The sequence below is a fragment of the Emys orbicularis genome, chromosome 1 (assembly GCF_028017835.1).
Source record: "Emys orbicularis isolate rEmyOrb1 chromosome 1, rEmyOrb1.hap1, whole genome shotgun sequence".
Classification (NCBI taxonomy): Eukaryota; Metazoa; Chordata; order Testudines; family Emydidae; genus Emys; species Emys orbicularis.
In genome coordinates, this window is record NC_088683.1 from 135,535,550 (window position 1) to 135,549,624 (window position 14,075).

Consider the following 14,075-nt stretch of genomic DNA (forward strand, 5'->3'; position numbering starts at 1 on the left):
TCCCCCATCCCTTTCCTTTCTCATTTTAGTTAGCAGTTTAAAAGGCTCCTTTATTTTCCTTTTCCAGTCTTCTCTCCTAACGCCTTCCCTTTTCTCTCTCAGTGCATTTGGCAGGCGAGATGCTTGTTATCACTATTTTCCTGCTCAAAAGCCCCCCACCCCAAAACAAACAAACAAACAAACAAACAAAACCCCAGCCGAGGGTAAGGATAATAATATCGCTGCTGCTGTCTGTATGATATGAGGCAATGAAGCTGGCCCTTTAAAACTGAGCCACTGAGATCTCCCTCCTCCCATCTACTGCATGGGCGAGGCCTCCTCCTGACCCAGGAACAGAAACATCCTCTTAGCTGGCTGGCTGCTGGAGCCCGGAAGCCATCTCTCTGCAGCCTGCATACATTTATTCCCACACAGGCGGCACCGGCTGCAGCAGGAGGGAGTTGGGGGGCGCTTTCTTTTGGGTGTGGGGTCTAAGGTGCTGTGTATGCACTGCACCCCCTTCTCCCTAGTCAGCAGGACCAGAGGGAGAGCCCTGTGGCTACAGCAGTTAAAGGCCCGCGAGTGGGGGGAGGTTGGCTTTCAGTGCAGTGGCAGGTGCTTGGTTTCCAGGGCAGGTTGCTGCCCTTGTTTTCCCCCGGGGAAAGGAGTGGGTGGGGTATTTCCAGCAGCGAAGAGGTCCTAGGGAGAATCCTTCAGCGCAGCAGCAGCAGCAGCCACCATGGGAGCTGAGCAAAGTGCAGAAGCTGAGATCCGGCCAAATGATCTGAGCACTTCAGGTCGGTCTCTCTGTGTCCCCTCCTCACCTCCATCTCTCACCCCTTTGCTACAGTCATAACCCACCAGTCAGAGGGGGAGGGGGTAGCAGCAGCAGCATAAGCTCTTGTGTGCAGTCTGGATTTCTGGGGTGAGTTGGGTAGTGCTGGCTGTTAGGAGTGGCAGGGATTTTTGTGTACTCATTGTTAATACGTGGCTGGATGATTATATGTATTACTGAGCCCTATGTGTTTGCATGGTGTTTTACAGGAGACTAAAATGACAGCCCCTGCTTATACATGTCTCAGGGATGCAACAAATTGACAGCAAGGGGGACAAGACACAATTTCTATAGCAAGGGAAAACAGCATTTGATGGTGGAGCCTTACGGTCTGTGTGCAGTTTTTTTCCCTGCAGAAAGCAGCTTGTATATGTTGTTCTAGTTCTTCCTCTTATTCCTGTTGTAGTGGGTGATTGTGAAGATGCATCTGTGTATGGAAGGATCAGGATGATGAGAGCGTGGGTAACTTGTAGACAAGAGGTGGGAGACTGTTTGATCCCAAGGGGTGGCAAGGCAGAAGAATATTAAAATATCTGTTAGGACTAAGATATGGGAAGAGAAGCAGAGATGTTGTTCAGAGTCTTGAAGGTGAGGATCAGCATTACATTCATGCTGCAAAAGATGAAATGAGTGGAGGGTCAGTGAAGAGGAAATTTTGTGGTCAGAGCAGAGGGAGAGAAACATCTGTCTAACTTTATCCCTGCATGTTAGTGATCATATTGTGTGTACTGGCAGATGTGTCTCAGGAGAGTGGGGGAATACTGCAGGCAACATGGCTACGGAGTGTCTTGTTTGCACACTTCATCTCTCTAGCTGTGCTGCATGCTAATCAGATGGCCATGGGAGGATGGAGGAGCTTTAGCCCCAGCCAAGATTCCTGGAGAGAGAGACTTCAGTAGAGTTTGTTTTATCTAATTTTCATCACAATGAGTAACAACATTAGTTTAAAACAAATAGCTGAAACACCATGTACATCCAGTTAACTGCAGAAAGTGACTGTAGCAGGAAATATTTTGAGGATTTTAAAAAACCCTAAATGTAATGGGCTAGTGTCACCTTCAAAATCATGTGTTGTCAAAAATATCTTTACTTGTGTTACTAATAAGCCCTTTAGATTATTAAAAATGAAAGAAATATAAAAATGCTGTATTTGCGTTTTATATGTACTTTTTTACATTTCTCTAGGTAGTGAACATTAACAAAGTCAGTTTCACTTTTGTTCATGCCACTGTAAGATTCTTTAGGCTACAATATTTTGAGTTTCAAACGGTGCAGGGGATTGTTCACTTGTTTGAAACAAAGTCCTTAACTGTCTTGGGGGGGAAGAGCGGGGGCGCGGTATGTGTTAATGAAAATATTTGTTGTTCTTTGTCTTGTTTTTAATAACATTAAAATTTTGGGCCAAATTTAAGTTGATGGTAATGCTCTAAAATTTTAAGAAGTGTAGCATTTCTGGGTCTAAGTGAAGGTTTGAAATGGCCCACAGCAGTTACTTTCTGATAGCTCAATCTATTTTTAAGTAACAAATATTCTTCGTTCAGCATTCCATTGACTTTTAAAAAGCCCTGGAATAATGCTGAATGTGATATAACCCAATATAAAAGTGTGTGTGTGTGTGATCTATATCTATCAAGCAGAACCTCTTATAACCAGGGAAAGTAGAAGAGCACAGTGAAGTCCATTTCACTTACCTGGGAGACATCTAGGTACTCCAGTGGTGGCTGCTACAGAAAACCTTATTATAGACAGATTGCACACACCATAGTCATGCTTTCTTGGCAAAGGATGAAGCAGATCAGTAGTGATAGCGTTAGCACTGTACCTCCTTATTCATTTAAATGTTTGATTTACTTATTTTTCCCTACAGCATCTCCTTCTCCAGCCAAGCAACGAGCTAAAATGGATGATATTGTGGTGGTGGCTCCGGGAACACAGACCTCGCGGAATGTAAGCAACGATCCTGATGTGATAAAATTGCAAGAGATTCCAACTTTCCAGCCCCTTTTGACAGGTAAGAGAGAATCCCCCCCCCCCCCCCCAGGCACTTTTCACCCTTCGGAAACTCAATAGGGAACACAACCCCATCTCTGTCAGAGTCCAGGTTCCTGATGATCTAATCACTGCCCTTCTTTCCCCAATCTATGTTTTATGCCTTTCACCCATAAGCCCTACCCCGCTGTGCTATCCTGAGGAGTGGTGAGCAGGGGCAGTGGCGTAATGGGAATGGTGGAAGTTCTGCCCCTCCCAGAGGCCGTGGGCACGCTTCTGTGATTACAAGAGATCTAGAGACCTGGTTTAGTTGTTAGGTTGCCCAGCCCGGTGTAGATATGTTAAAACTGTTTTGGACTTTTTGTTATTGGAGGCTATTGGAAAATAAAATGGGTAGAGAGAAAGAAAATACCCTTTGGGGCCTATGGAACATAATAGTGTCCCTTAGTATCAGTTCAAAACCTTTATTCCCACCACATCTTCTTCTTCTTTCCCTTCACCCCATCCTTATTCTTTTGCCTGTTCTATTCCCCTTCTGAGCTGACCCTTCCTTTGTCCCTGCTGCTCAGTTGCTTTTTCGGTACTTTGTATGAAAGTGATACTCCACATCTCTCCTGTCTGAGTGTGTTGCTGATAGGAGCACCATGTCTGTCTGTTACCTTGGTGTGGCCTGCATGCTATATAGCAGGGGTGGCCAAACCGTGGCTTGCGAGCCATATGCAGCTCTTTTATAGTTAAAGTGCGACTTGTGGAGTCCTCGCCCCCCCCCCCCCCCCCGACTCCTCTAATTTCACCTACCAGCCTTGTGGGGAGGGATGGGGGGCACAATTTAAAGGTTTGCCCCCCCAACAGCTTGAGTCATGCCCCCTCCCCCTTACTCTCAGTGGCCTCTCCCCTCCAGCTCCCAGCTGTTTGCCACTGCCTCTCCTCACCACCGCAGCTCCCAGCTTGCCAGCTCCAGCAGCTGCCATTCAGGGAGGGGGCCCTGCGGCACCATGTAACCGAGCGGGGCCAGCAAACCCTGGCAAAAATCTGAGGGGGGGGGCATGTCACCCCACGTGCATCCCCACATGTTGCCTCTGGTTTTTGCCCAGTGGGGTGGAGGGTCTTGGGGCTCCAGCCCCATGGGGCGTGCCTGTCAGGGCTGAAGCTCTGAGCCCCGGCAGGTGCCTCCGGCTGGGCTGAAGCCCCAAGCCCTGGCTCCTGAACTTCTGAAGATTGTCTTATGCGGCTCGGAGTGTCAGTAAGTTTGGCCACCCCTGCTATAGAGATTGCGAGTGTCATAGGCCAGTCTCTGAGTTTCGCGGTGCTGGGGTGCCTCTGAGCTGGGGAAGCCCCTTAGAGCTCTGTATGGTTATGCTTTGAGCTCTTAGGTGAGGCAAGTGGATGAATGCAATAGAAGTGACCTTGGAAGGATCCTTTCCAGCAAAAGGGAGGTAAGGAGGGGAAGCAAATGGGTGGAGGTGAGGGAAAGGGATAAGTGAGGACACTTCATTTGGATTGGTATTCCCAGGGGGAGAAAAGAGACCGCTGTGCTCCAAATAATCCATGTTTGTGACTTGCTTCAAAGCCTATCAGCACTGCTTCATAACTGGTGGCTACAATGTTGCTGAATGGTGAGAGAGAATGCCATCAAAGGGCTGAAGTGTTACCAGTTTGGTGCACTCTACCCGGGCCAGTCCAAGAATCCAGAGACCAGGAAATGGAACCTGGATCCCACATAAGACCGTGCAGAGAACTGAACACTAGATCACTGGTGACCAGCCCCTTCCTCCCCTTTAAAAAAATATTATATAGTTGTTTGCTAGGAAGTCTTTAGCCATTTAATTGGTGTGACCATGTAGGTCATGCTGACATCTGTTAGCTCTTGGGCAGAGCTGCAAACTAGACTATATTGCACTGAATAAATAATTATATCCTGTCTTTGCAGCCCACGTGTTGTATTTGTAAAACAAAATGTGTGTGATTCTTGCATTGAAATCACTGAAAGCAGCATGGCCTAGGATAGAGCACTGGACTGGGACTTGGGAGACCTGGGTTCTATTTATGGTTCTGCCACTAGCCTGCAGGGTGACCTTGGGAAGTCACTTCCCCTGCGTAAAATGGGGATAATGATACTGACCTCCTCTGCAACGCGCTTTGAGAACTACTGATGAAAAGTGCTATATAGGAACTAGGTATTACTACTAGGCATGCATCTGGGGAAATCTTGCTCTGTGTGTGTGGTTTACATGGAGGGAAGAACAGATTTGAAACCTAGCTCAAATCAGTGAAGAATAGGAAACTGGGAATTAATTGTTTTATTAAAATTCACTTTTATTAAATCTTAGAAAAATTTAAGAAATGCTTAATGTAGTCAGACGATATCTCCTTTGCCATTTGCCTTAGGGTTTGCTGACCTTGGTGCATTATAGAAGTTACAATTGTACTTGGATGACTAGTCCTTGAACAACTTGTCCCGTATAACTGACATCCATCATAGGCTCTCTGTGCAAGCAAACCTTTACCTCCTCTTTTTTTTTTTTTTCCTTTTTAAAAAAAACCCAAAACAACCCATGTATCTGTTGCAAGGAAAACATTTGGCCTCTCTTGAATGTTTTCTGGAGAACGCTGATAACCATTCAGTCTTTCAACATAAAAAATAAAATGAGGTGTATTTCTGTGAAATGTCTAGGGAGATTAATGTCCACTCCTCCCCTCCCCCATCTTCTTTAATTGCTAGTAAAATTTACATGGAAAACCAGGATTTCACTTATGTAAGAGCCGTGCTTCTGCTGCTTAATCCTCACCTGAAATCCTAATGTTCTATACTTGTGACTCCCATTAAGCTGTTGAGGAGAAGACTTTGATTTTGCACATTGCCAGTTATTATTTCAAGGGGGGAATGAGCAGCAAGCTCTAGTGGACTCTTAAGAGGCAGAGATCCTGTTTTCATACAAATACCCCTAGTAATAAACACAGAGAATCAAAATACAGAAAATGTGTTCTATTGTACAGTTAGCAGAGTGGTCTCTATGTAGCATGCTTGTCAGTTTTTATCCTGAGGTGTTGGTAGCTCTCTACATTCTGTTGTGGAATCACTTTGCCATTCTCAAATATATTTTTGAGTTGTGACTTTTTTTTAACACACCCAATTTATCCTCCACTCCCATTTAAAATCAGTTTCTGTTGCACCAGTTGATGAAATGTATGTACTAATTCTTTAAACTGGCAGTACCAAACTTCTTGTCTTCAGTAGGCATCCTCTGTGAGGAGAGCTGGAAATGGCTTCCTCAGGTACAAGACAATGCCCCTCTGAGGCAGTTAGAGGAATTGCAGGAGAACATCACAGGGGGGCTTGTTTCTGGGACCGAACATACTCTTCAGTGCTGCCAGCTGAGGGGGGAGGAAGTGGGACATGAACTTGCATCTCTGAAATGGCAATGCAGCATGTTGCCACTAGACTGCCTCGCTGACCCAGTATGTGGTGCACTCTCCATCTTCTGTTTGTGTGAATGTAGTGCTGGTGAAAGATGATTCTCTCTTTGTATTCATGCTAGCACCTAAGAGCCCTAGTGGCAGACCAGGACCCCTCTGTGCTAGGTTCTGTACAAACACGGAACAAAAAGACAATCCCTGTGCCCAAGAGCAAAGATCTATTCGACAACCCAGGAGACTGAAGTCTTGAGAAGTTGTGTACACAGAATTTGTCCCTTAGCCATTGCCTGACCTGATCTTGCATGTGATTCTCACCTAAATGCTCACTGGTCTCCGTGCTCAGTATGTACGATCAATATGTAGCAAATGGAATTTTAATTAGGACCAAATACAAGGCAACTCAAAGTGGCTGACATTTTCAGAGTTAGCTAACAGACCCCTAAGATTTCTCTTTTTCAGTTTTTCCATAAATGCCACTAAATACAAGTATAAAGGTCATTCCCTAAATTTTATGCCACTTTCAAAATCTAATGCAGATTCTGCAAACCCTTAACTCACATGATTGGTCCCAATCAAGTTAATGGAACTGATTAGTGTGAGGATTTGGAATTAGTCATGGGATATGCACCCCAAATTAGTGTGTTCACAAAAAGCTTGGTCAGCAGAGGCTGAAAGTCATTGCCATTTAACACCTGCTTCTCAGTGGCTAGTGGGCAGGTATTCACATTAAATATTACACTAACTGGCATCCTTCTTGGAAGAGTCATCAAGTCAGCATGGGGACCACACTATCCACTAGGCCCCAGAGATCAGTGATCCCTTTGGGTAAGGGGTTTTGAGGCAGGGCACTGTGTGGAAACTTGCACTGCCCAGATTGTACCTGTGCTATGGATAAACAGATGGCTTCATTTCCACTGTTTATTAACCCTGCATCTTTCACCAACACACAAAATTCACTTTGAAGTTATAGACATTCATCCATCTTCATTAGCACATTAAGTCGTTTAATGTCAAGAGCTCTGCAGGCACTGCTAGGGATTTTGATTCAAAGATTGCAGCTGAAAAACGTGGAAAAGGGAAGCATTGCTCCAGAAGTACTCACCTTATTGGCCAAGATTGTATTCTATATTTCACTCTCACACACAAACACACATACTATAGCATGAGTGTATATGATTTATTTCTTCAGTGTGTGTTTCAACAACTTAAGATATAGACAAAATAAAAGGCTGCTGGGAAGTCACTAATATTACTTATAACCTATATGTCACTTCAAAACTACTTGAAGGAAACTCCAAGGAATTTCCTTTGAGTGCTTGGCTGACAAAATACAAGTAACCTTCAGAGCCTTTACTCTCGTAGGTATTCTAATTGGCTATGCAACTTTATTTTCAGTGGGGAGATTAGCCAATTCAAGATGACCGTTTTCTCCTCTGCAAAGATCTCATTCCTGAATCAGCTAAAAGGAGGATGCTTGAGATGGCCTTTCTTTAGGAGCTAAGCTACTGCCCTTTCATTCATGCACTGCTGGCCTGGAGAGCTAAAGACCTAAACCCATATATCCCATGTAGCAGTGATATTAGCGCATCAGGCCAGGCTCTTCTCCCTTCTTGATTCCTCCTAGACTGAGCAAAAATAAAAGGGATGTGGGTTATCTTTTTTGTTTTGTTTTGTTTTACGTGTGTCGTATGAAGCAATTAAAATGAGACAGTCAACTGGAGTAAGTATAGCAGCATGCGCCCATGACGAGGGGCGCCATTTCAGATTTTGGTTGGAGGGTGCAACTTTAATCGTGATTCAGGGGCTACTTAGGCAACTGAAAACTCTAGTTTTTTTTGCAGAAAACATAGAAATTAGCTGACTATGTATACATAAGAATCTCTAATACTCTAACATGTTCTGACATCTTGTATCATGTCACTTAAGGGACACTGGTTAGGTTTAAAATTTTAAAGTATATTCTTACTCTTGAATACAACAATTGAAACAATTGTAGAAAGAAATCTAGATTTCGGCTATTTACTTTATGTAGTTCACCAAGCTTAGAATAGATCATTTAACTTTTGGAAACCTCCTACTAGGGCAAGGCCCCGTGAGTTTATACTGCACTTGCCTGGGGCTCTAGAGGTGTTACCCCACTACAAATAATAGACTAGAAACTGACACTTTCAAGTTACTTTCCCAGTATTGCCAACCCCAAATGTTCAAAAATCATGAGTCAGACTCACCAAAAATCATGAGATTATGTAAAAGTAATAGATTTGATCTTTTTATTTGCCTTCTGCTTTTTGAGCCTTTAGGGTGCACTGGGGTCACATTTTGAAGTTTTCTCCAAAGCCACAACAGCTAGAAACGAACTTTTTCTTTAAGAATGACAGCTGAAATCATCACATAGCCACTTGACTCTGGGAGCTGGGGTTTTAAGAAAAACAATAATTATTATGAGAGTCATGACAAAATTATGAGTTAGCAATACTGCTTTCATTTCTATTTAAAGACTAGTTACTTTCCAGAAGGCTTTTAAGAAAAACACTACGGCAGGGGTCCCCAACGCGGTGCCCGGGGGCGCCATGGCGCGCGCCGGGGCATCTATGCGCGCCCGCCTACTGGCTGCCGGACAAGCAGCCGCCGAAAATCAGCGGCATTTCGGCGGCAATGCTTCCTGGCGTTGCCGCTTCTCGGCGGCTGCTTGTCCAGCAACGACTAACCTCGGCAGCTAGTCGTCCAGCGCCCGCCACACGAAAAGGTTGGGGACCACTGCACTATGGTGATTGAGTTGCAGCTCTTACATGAGGTTATTTAAAACCAAACACCAAGAAAATTCCACATTTAAAGTTGAGAAAAAACTTAGACTTCTGAGGTATATCATGGCCACTGCAGGCAGGAAAGGAAAATAAACAGGTACAGGAGCTCTGGGCAGCTCTTCCTCTTGAAAAAAAAAAAAAAAAGAAGAAGAAAAAAAAAAAGGTTGGAGGGTCAAACCTTCCAGTCCTTAATCAGGTAAAACTTGTATTGCTATCAGCGCTTCCACTCTTGGATATTAATGTGCTCAATAACTATACAGTTCATACTTAAATATCTTGAGCCATCTTATCCAGGGCTTGGATCCGAGTTAGAACTTCTCTATACCACTCGTATCCTTTCCCTTGGTTTTGGCCCCTTCTTTTCAGAATGTAACCTTGGCTCAGAGGGCTTGGCTATATTTCTTCTGAGTCCCCTGCATTCTGTCAGTGTTGCGTTTCATTTTAGAAAACAATTCTTGACAGAATGTGTACATTTCCCTTTCTTCTGTTCCAGTATTTGAGTTTATTGCATTGTAATTCTGTGAAAATCCAGTCTGACAGAATTAGGAAAATAGTCCATACCAGGAATGTTACTATATTGCGTTTTCTATGGCAAAGCTGTACTGTTAAACCAATTCATAACACACACAATGCTGAGTCCTTCCTAGCAGAAGAAGAGAATTAACCATTCTGAGCTTTATTTTCTCTTCCTAATTGCAGAGAAGATTCTTTACATTCAATATCTTCACTGAGGCCCAAAACACTGATATACATCAGTGAAAATGTCACCCACTAAGAAAACTACTTAAACCCAAATAGTGCAACACAGAACCATCTCTGGGTCTATTAACATGTCTTGTACCCGTCTGCTTAGGGACCACAATGCGTTGTAAGTGCTTAAATAATGGTCAAGATTTTCAAAAGTGATTGTTTTTTAGGTGCCTTAATACCCAAAATAAGGTACACATTTTTAATGGTGAGGGTAATTAACCAGTGGAACAGCTCACCAAGGGTTGTGGTGGATTGCCCCATCATTGGATATTTTAAAATCAAGAGTGGATGTTTGTATCTTTTAGAAAATCTCGCTCAAACAAGAAGCAATATGGAAGTGCTCTGTTGTGTGTTATGCAGGAGGTCAGACTAGATCAGGGGTTGGCAATTTTTCAAAGGAGCCATTTTTTTGTTTTTGATCAAACTATTTTGAGAACTGCATCACACGCAAAGCTACTTGTAGAGTTAGAATTTATCAACTAATAATAATGGAACATATTAAAGTTATTATAACTCACCAATACTTTTAATGTGACTTCTGCTGTTGGACATCTTTAGAGAGTTTCTCAATGTTTGGTGAATATGTCGTGATTTTCATTTTCAAGCAGGACTCAAGACTAACATCTTGTAGTTGGCTCCTCAGTTTGTTTTTGATGAAATTCATGTTGGAAAACACTTGTTCACAGAAGTACGTTGAACTGAAGGTTGAGAGAGGCCAAATGGCATATTTCTTCAGCAGACTGTATGTATCCGGTAGGCAATTCCAAATGTTGAATATAATCTGGTTTTGCCGTTTAAGGTCATCCATTTCAGATGACTTGTGTTGTAGCCCTAGGGTGGATTTCTGCCTTTCCAGATTTTCAGTGGACAAGATCAGTGACAAGATCTTTCAATTTTGAATTCCATAAATCCTTGTCTTGCAAGTCCGCTAATTCAAGTTCAAATTGTGCTCGATTGATTCCCACAAATGCTGAAAAATTCAATGCAGAAGTTTCAGCTTCAAGTGGTTTCAACAGAAATGACAAAGTGGCCTTTTCCCTTCTGAACTCGTGAAATCAGTCAGCAAATGCAGCTAGCATTTTGATGATGTTTCTTCAAGGAACCTAACGTCAATGTCACAGTCGTTTGTTTGTATTGCTTCAGTGTTGGGAAATGCACTAACATGCCCGTCTCAATGTCCCTTACAAACAAAGACAGCTTTCGTTCAAATGAAAGAACTTCTTCCAAAAGCGAAATTGCAGTATTTTCTTTTCCGCGTAGCTTCCGATTCAACACGTTTAAATGAGAAGTTAAATCCACCATGAAATTGAATTTCTGCAGCCAGTAAGGATCCATTAGCACCACATATTTAAGGCCCTTTTCTCGGAGGCACTCCCTAATTTCCTCAAGGCGTGACACAAACCTCACCAGGACTGCACCTCTGGAAAGCCATCTTACCTTGTTATACATGAGAAGATCAGAATACTGGCTGTTAACTTCTCGAAAAAGCTTGCAAAACTGCCGCTGATTGAGAGCCTTAGGATTAATCCTTAGGATTTATGGGGCCCTACACAGTATTATTAAACTGGCGCCCATTTGCCCGACTTGCTCTTAGCAACACAAACATAAGCTTACAGTATTGGAAAACTTGCCACATGCACTTTATTAAAAACAGTTTAATTGTGCCGCCTTCACCACTAACCCCTGCACTTTCCTCCCACCTGTGCCTCCAAACCCAGCCCTGTGCTGCCAGCATGCCCTGCCACACTGCCCCCTGCCCAGTACCCCCTACCCTCTTATGCCCAGCAACCCCCATGCCCAGTGGCCCCTCACCCAGAGATCTCCATCACAGATCCCTATGCCTAGTGATATCCCACCCACAAATGCCCGCCCACTGCCCAGTGCCCTCCTCACAGCCGCCCCCCCATTCAACACCAAAAAATTAAATTCTGTGCACAATATTTTAAAATTCTTCAAATTTTGTCAATAAATAAATGTGGAGGCTCCAGCGTGGCAGTGGCAAGCATAGGCCACTGGCTGCATGGATGTGGGAGATCACTCTGCAGCCTTCCCCCTCCCCATACCTCCTAGGATAGGGACTTGGCAGGGAGATACCTCTGTGTGCATGGCAGAAGGCCACAGGGAAGGCTTTTACATGATGGCCGGGATGTCAGCCATGACCCAAAACCCATTTGAATGACAAAAAAGAAATAGCTGATACTTATGGCTGAGTCCAGCCTTCATCCAGGCCCTTGCCTGCCACTGCTCTGGGCCATCAACTCCCAAATTGCCTTTCATTCTCCCTATAACAGAGCATTTCCCTCTAATCCTGAAAAGTAAAGGGGTGCTTGGGATGTGCAGTTTAATAAGAAAAGGAATTATAGTCAGGCACCAGTCTTTTCCCCTGATTTACACACCTGGTTGTCACACACGGCTCAGTGGGATTGTACTGGGTATAACTCAGCATGCAGTTTCAACAGTGCTTCAACAGTGGGGCTGGAGCCATAAGCTGCCAAGTCTCATTTGAACAGTGGCTCTTGTTTTGGATTATTTAAGGCTGTTTTTAAAGGTCTTTCCCATGGGTGAGGAAGAAGGTGCTGCATTCTTGAAGGGACCTTTAAAATCCCACTCAACTCTGCACTGTTTAGAACTCTCCCTCATTCAAAATGCTACCAGCTTGAGAGAGAGCCCCGGAGATACTTGGATCCACAAGAAAAAAAAATCATGTCCCTTTTCCCTAAATAAAAGGTTTCAGCTACTCCAGTCTTATCAAGTGCGAGTTCATCTTCCTTCCCAGCTAAGAGGTTGCTCCCTCCCTTGCATTCTGCAGCCCTGATTGCTGCTTTTCTGCTCCAGGTACATCCCCCTCCTCCTTTTGTTTTATTCATAGATTCTAGGACTGGAAGGGACCTCGAGAGGTCATCGAGTCCAGTCCCCTGCCCGCATGGCAGGACCAAATACTGTCTAGACCATCCCTGATAGACATTTATCTAACCTACTCTTAAATATCTCCAGAGATGGAGATTCCACAACCTTCCTAGGCAATTTATTCCTGTTGACACTGGAATATTGTGACTAGCCAGGAAAAGCAAATACCACCTTCTTTTATTTTCCTTTAACTTTCCCTCCTTCCCAGCCAGGTTGTGTGTGCGCCTCTCCCTCCTCCCAGCCCGCTACTGCTGATCCCTGCTGGGCATGGGAGGAGAGGAAAAGGTGACGGTCCAAAGGGGATCCTCGGTGTCTGGGCTTAAACTTCAGAGAGGAAGGCAGAGTGAAAAGGAGACTAGGAGAGAGATTGCAGGGAGTTGCTGGCAGGGCAGAAGAGGGGGAGAGGTGCTCCCCGCCTCTCTTCCCAGCCTCTGGGTATTCGCCTTCTCCCCCTGCTCTTTTCCCAGAGCCCTCAGCTGGCTGGCTGAGGAGGGGGTGGGCGGAGGGGAGGGGTCAGGGGGTTGGGTTGGGGAGAAGCCTGCTGGCCCAGCACGGGGGAGGGGCCGGAGAGGAGAGGAGTCCAAGCCACTGCCAGTGAGGGTGGTGCACCAAATTTTTGGGTGCATATACTGCGTATGCCTAAGGACGGTCCTGTTGAGAGCGCTTGCCATTATTTTGTTAGCAATCTGCATGACCATTTCCATTACTTTTGAGATTTCCTCTGGAAAAGGTTTGTGAAAACAGTGCCCTCTGGTGGATTATGCAGTGAAATGAAATTACATCATGCTCCATACTTCTTTTTTAAGTAAAGAAACGAAACCTTTGTGTGCCCCCTTCATGCTCGGTGCTCCATCTGTAGCAATAGAAATTATTCTGTTGATGTCAATATCTTTTTGTATCAGACGTTCAGTGACAGCAGATACAATATCTTCGCCCCGAGTTTGTCCTTTGAGTGGCAATAACGATATCACCTGTTCTTGAGGACCTTGATCATTAGTGTATCTGCCGAGTAAGGCAACCTGAGCAATGTCTCATCGCAGGCAATAGAAAAACCTGGTGCTGATCTAATGTCACTAACCTGCTGGCTGTTTACGTCTGTGGCCATCTTAATAGTTCTGTCCTTTACAGTCTTCACAGATAATGGCATTTCTCTAATTTTCTTAAGTATTTCATCTTTGTTTTTAAAATCGCTGAAGAGGTGCTCAGATGTTTTAATGAAACATTCTTTCACATATTCTCCATCTGTGGATGGCTTCCCTCATTTGATGATTTCTTGAGCTGCCATGAAACTAGCAGTAGTGGTTCCGCTTGGTGCCTTCATCTATTTAGCAAACGTACTTCTTGCTCTGCTTTGCGTCAGAGCTCCTCTACTACTTTTTTCCTCGCATCACCAG

At 44.3% G+C, this 14,075-nt stretch overlaps 1 protein-coding gene across 1 annotated transcript in view; it reads left to right on the plus strand.

The window, feature by feature from the left end:
* Positions 1-385: 385 nt before the first annotated feature.
* The window catches only part of BORCS5 (BLOC-1 related complex subunit 5), a 122,686-nt gene continuing 108,996 nt past the window's right edge, over positions 386-14,075 (plus strand). The window contains exons 1-2 of the mRNA XM_065418576.1: positions 386-776; positions 2,682-2,825. Coding sequence (XP_065274648.1) covers positions 719-776; positions 2,682-2,825 — 202 coding nt within the window. The 5' untranslated portion in view covers positions 386-718. The remainder of the gene's footprint in view (positions 777-2,681; positions 2,826-14,075) is intronic.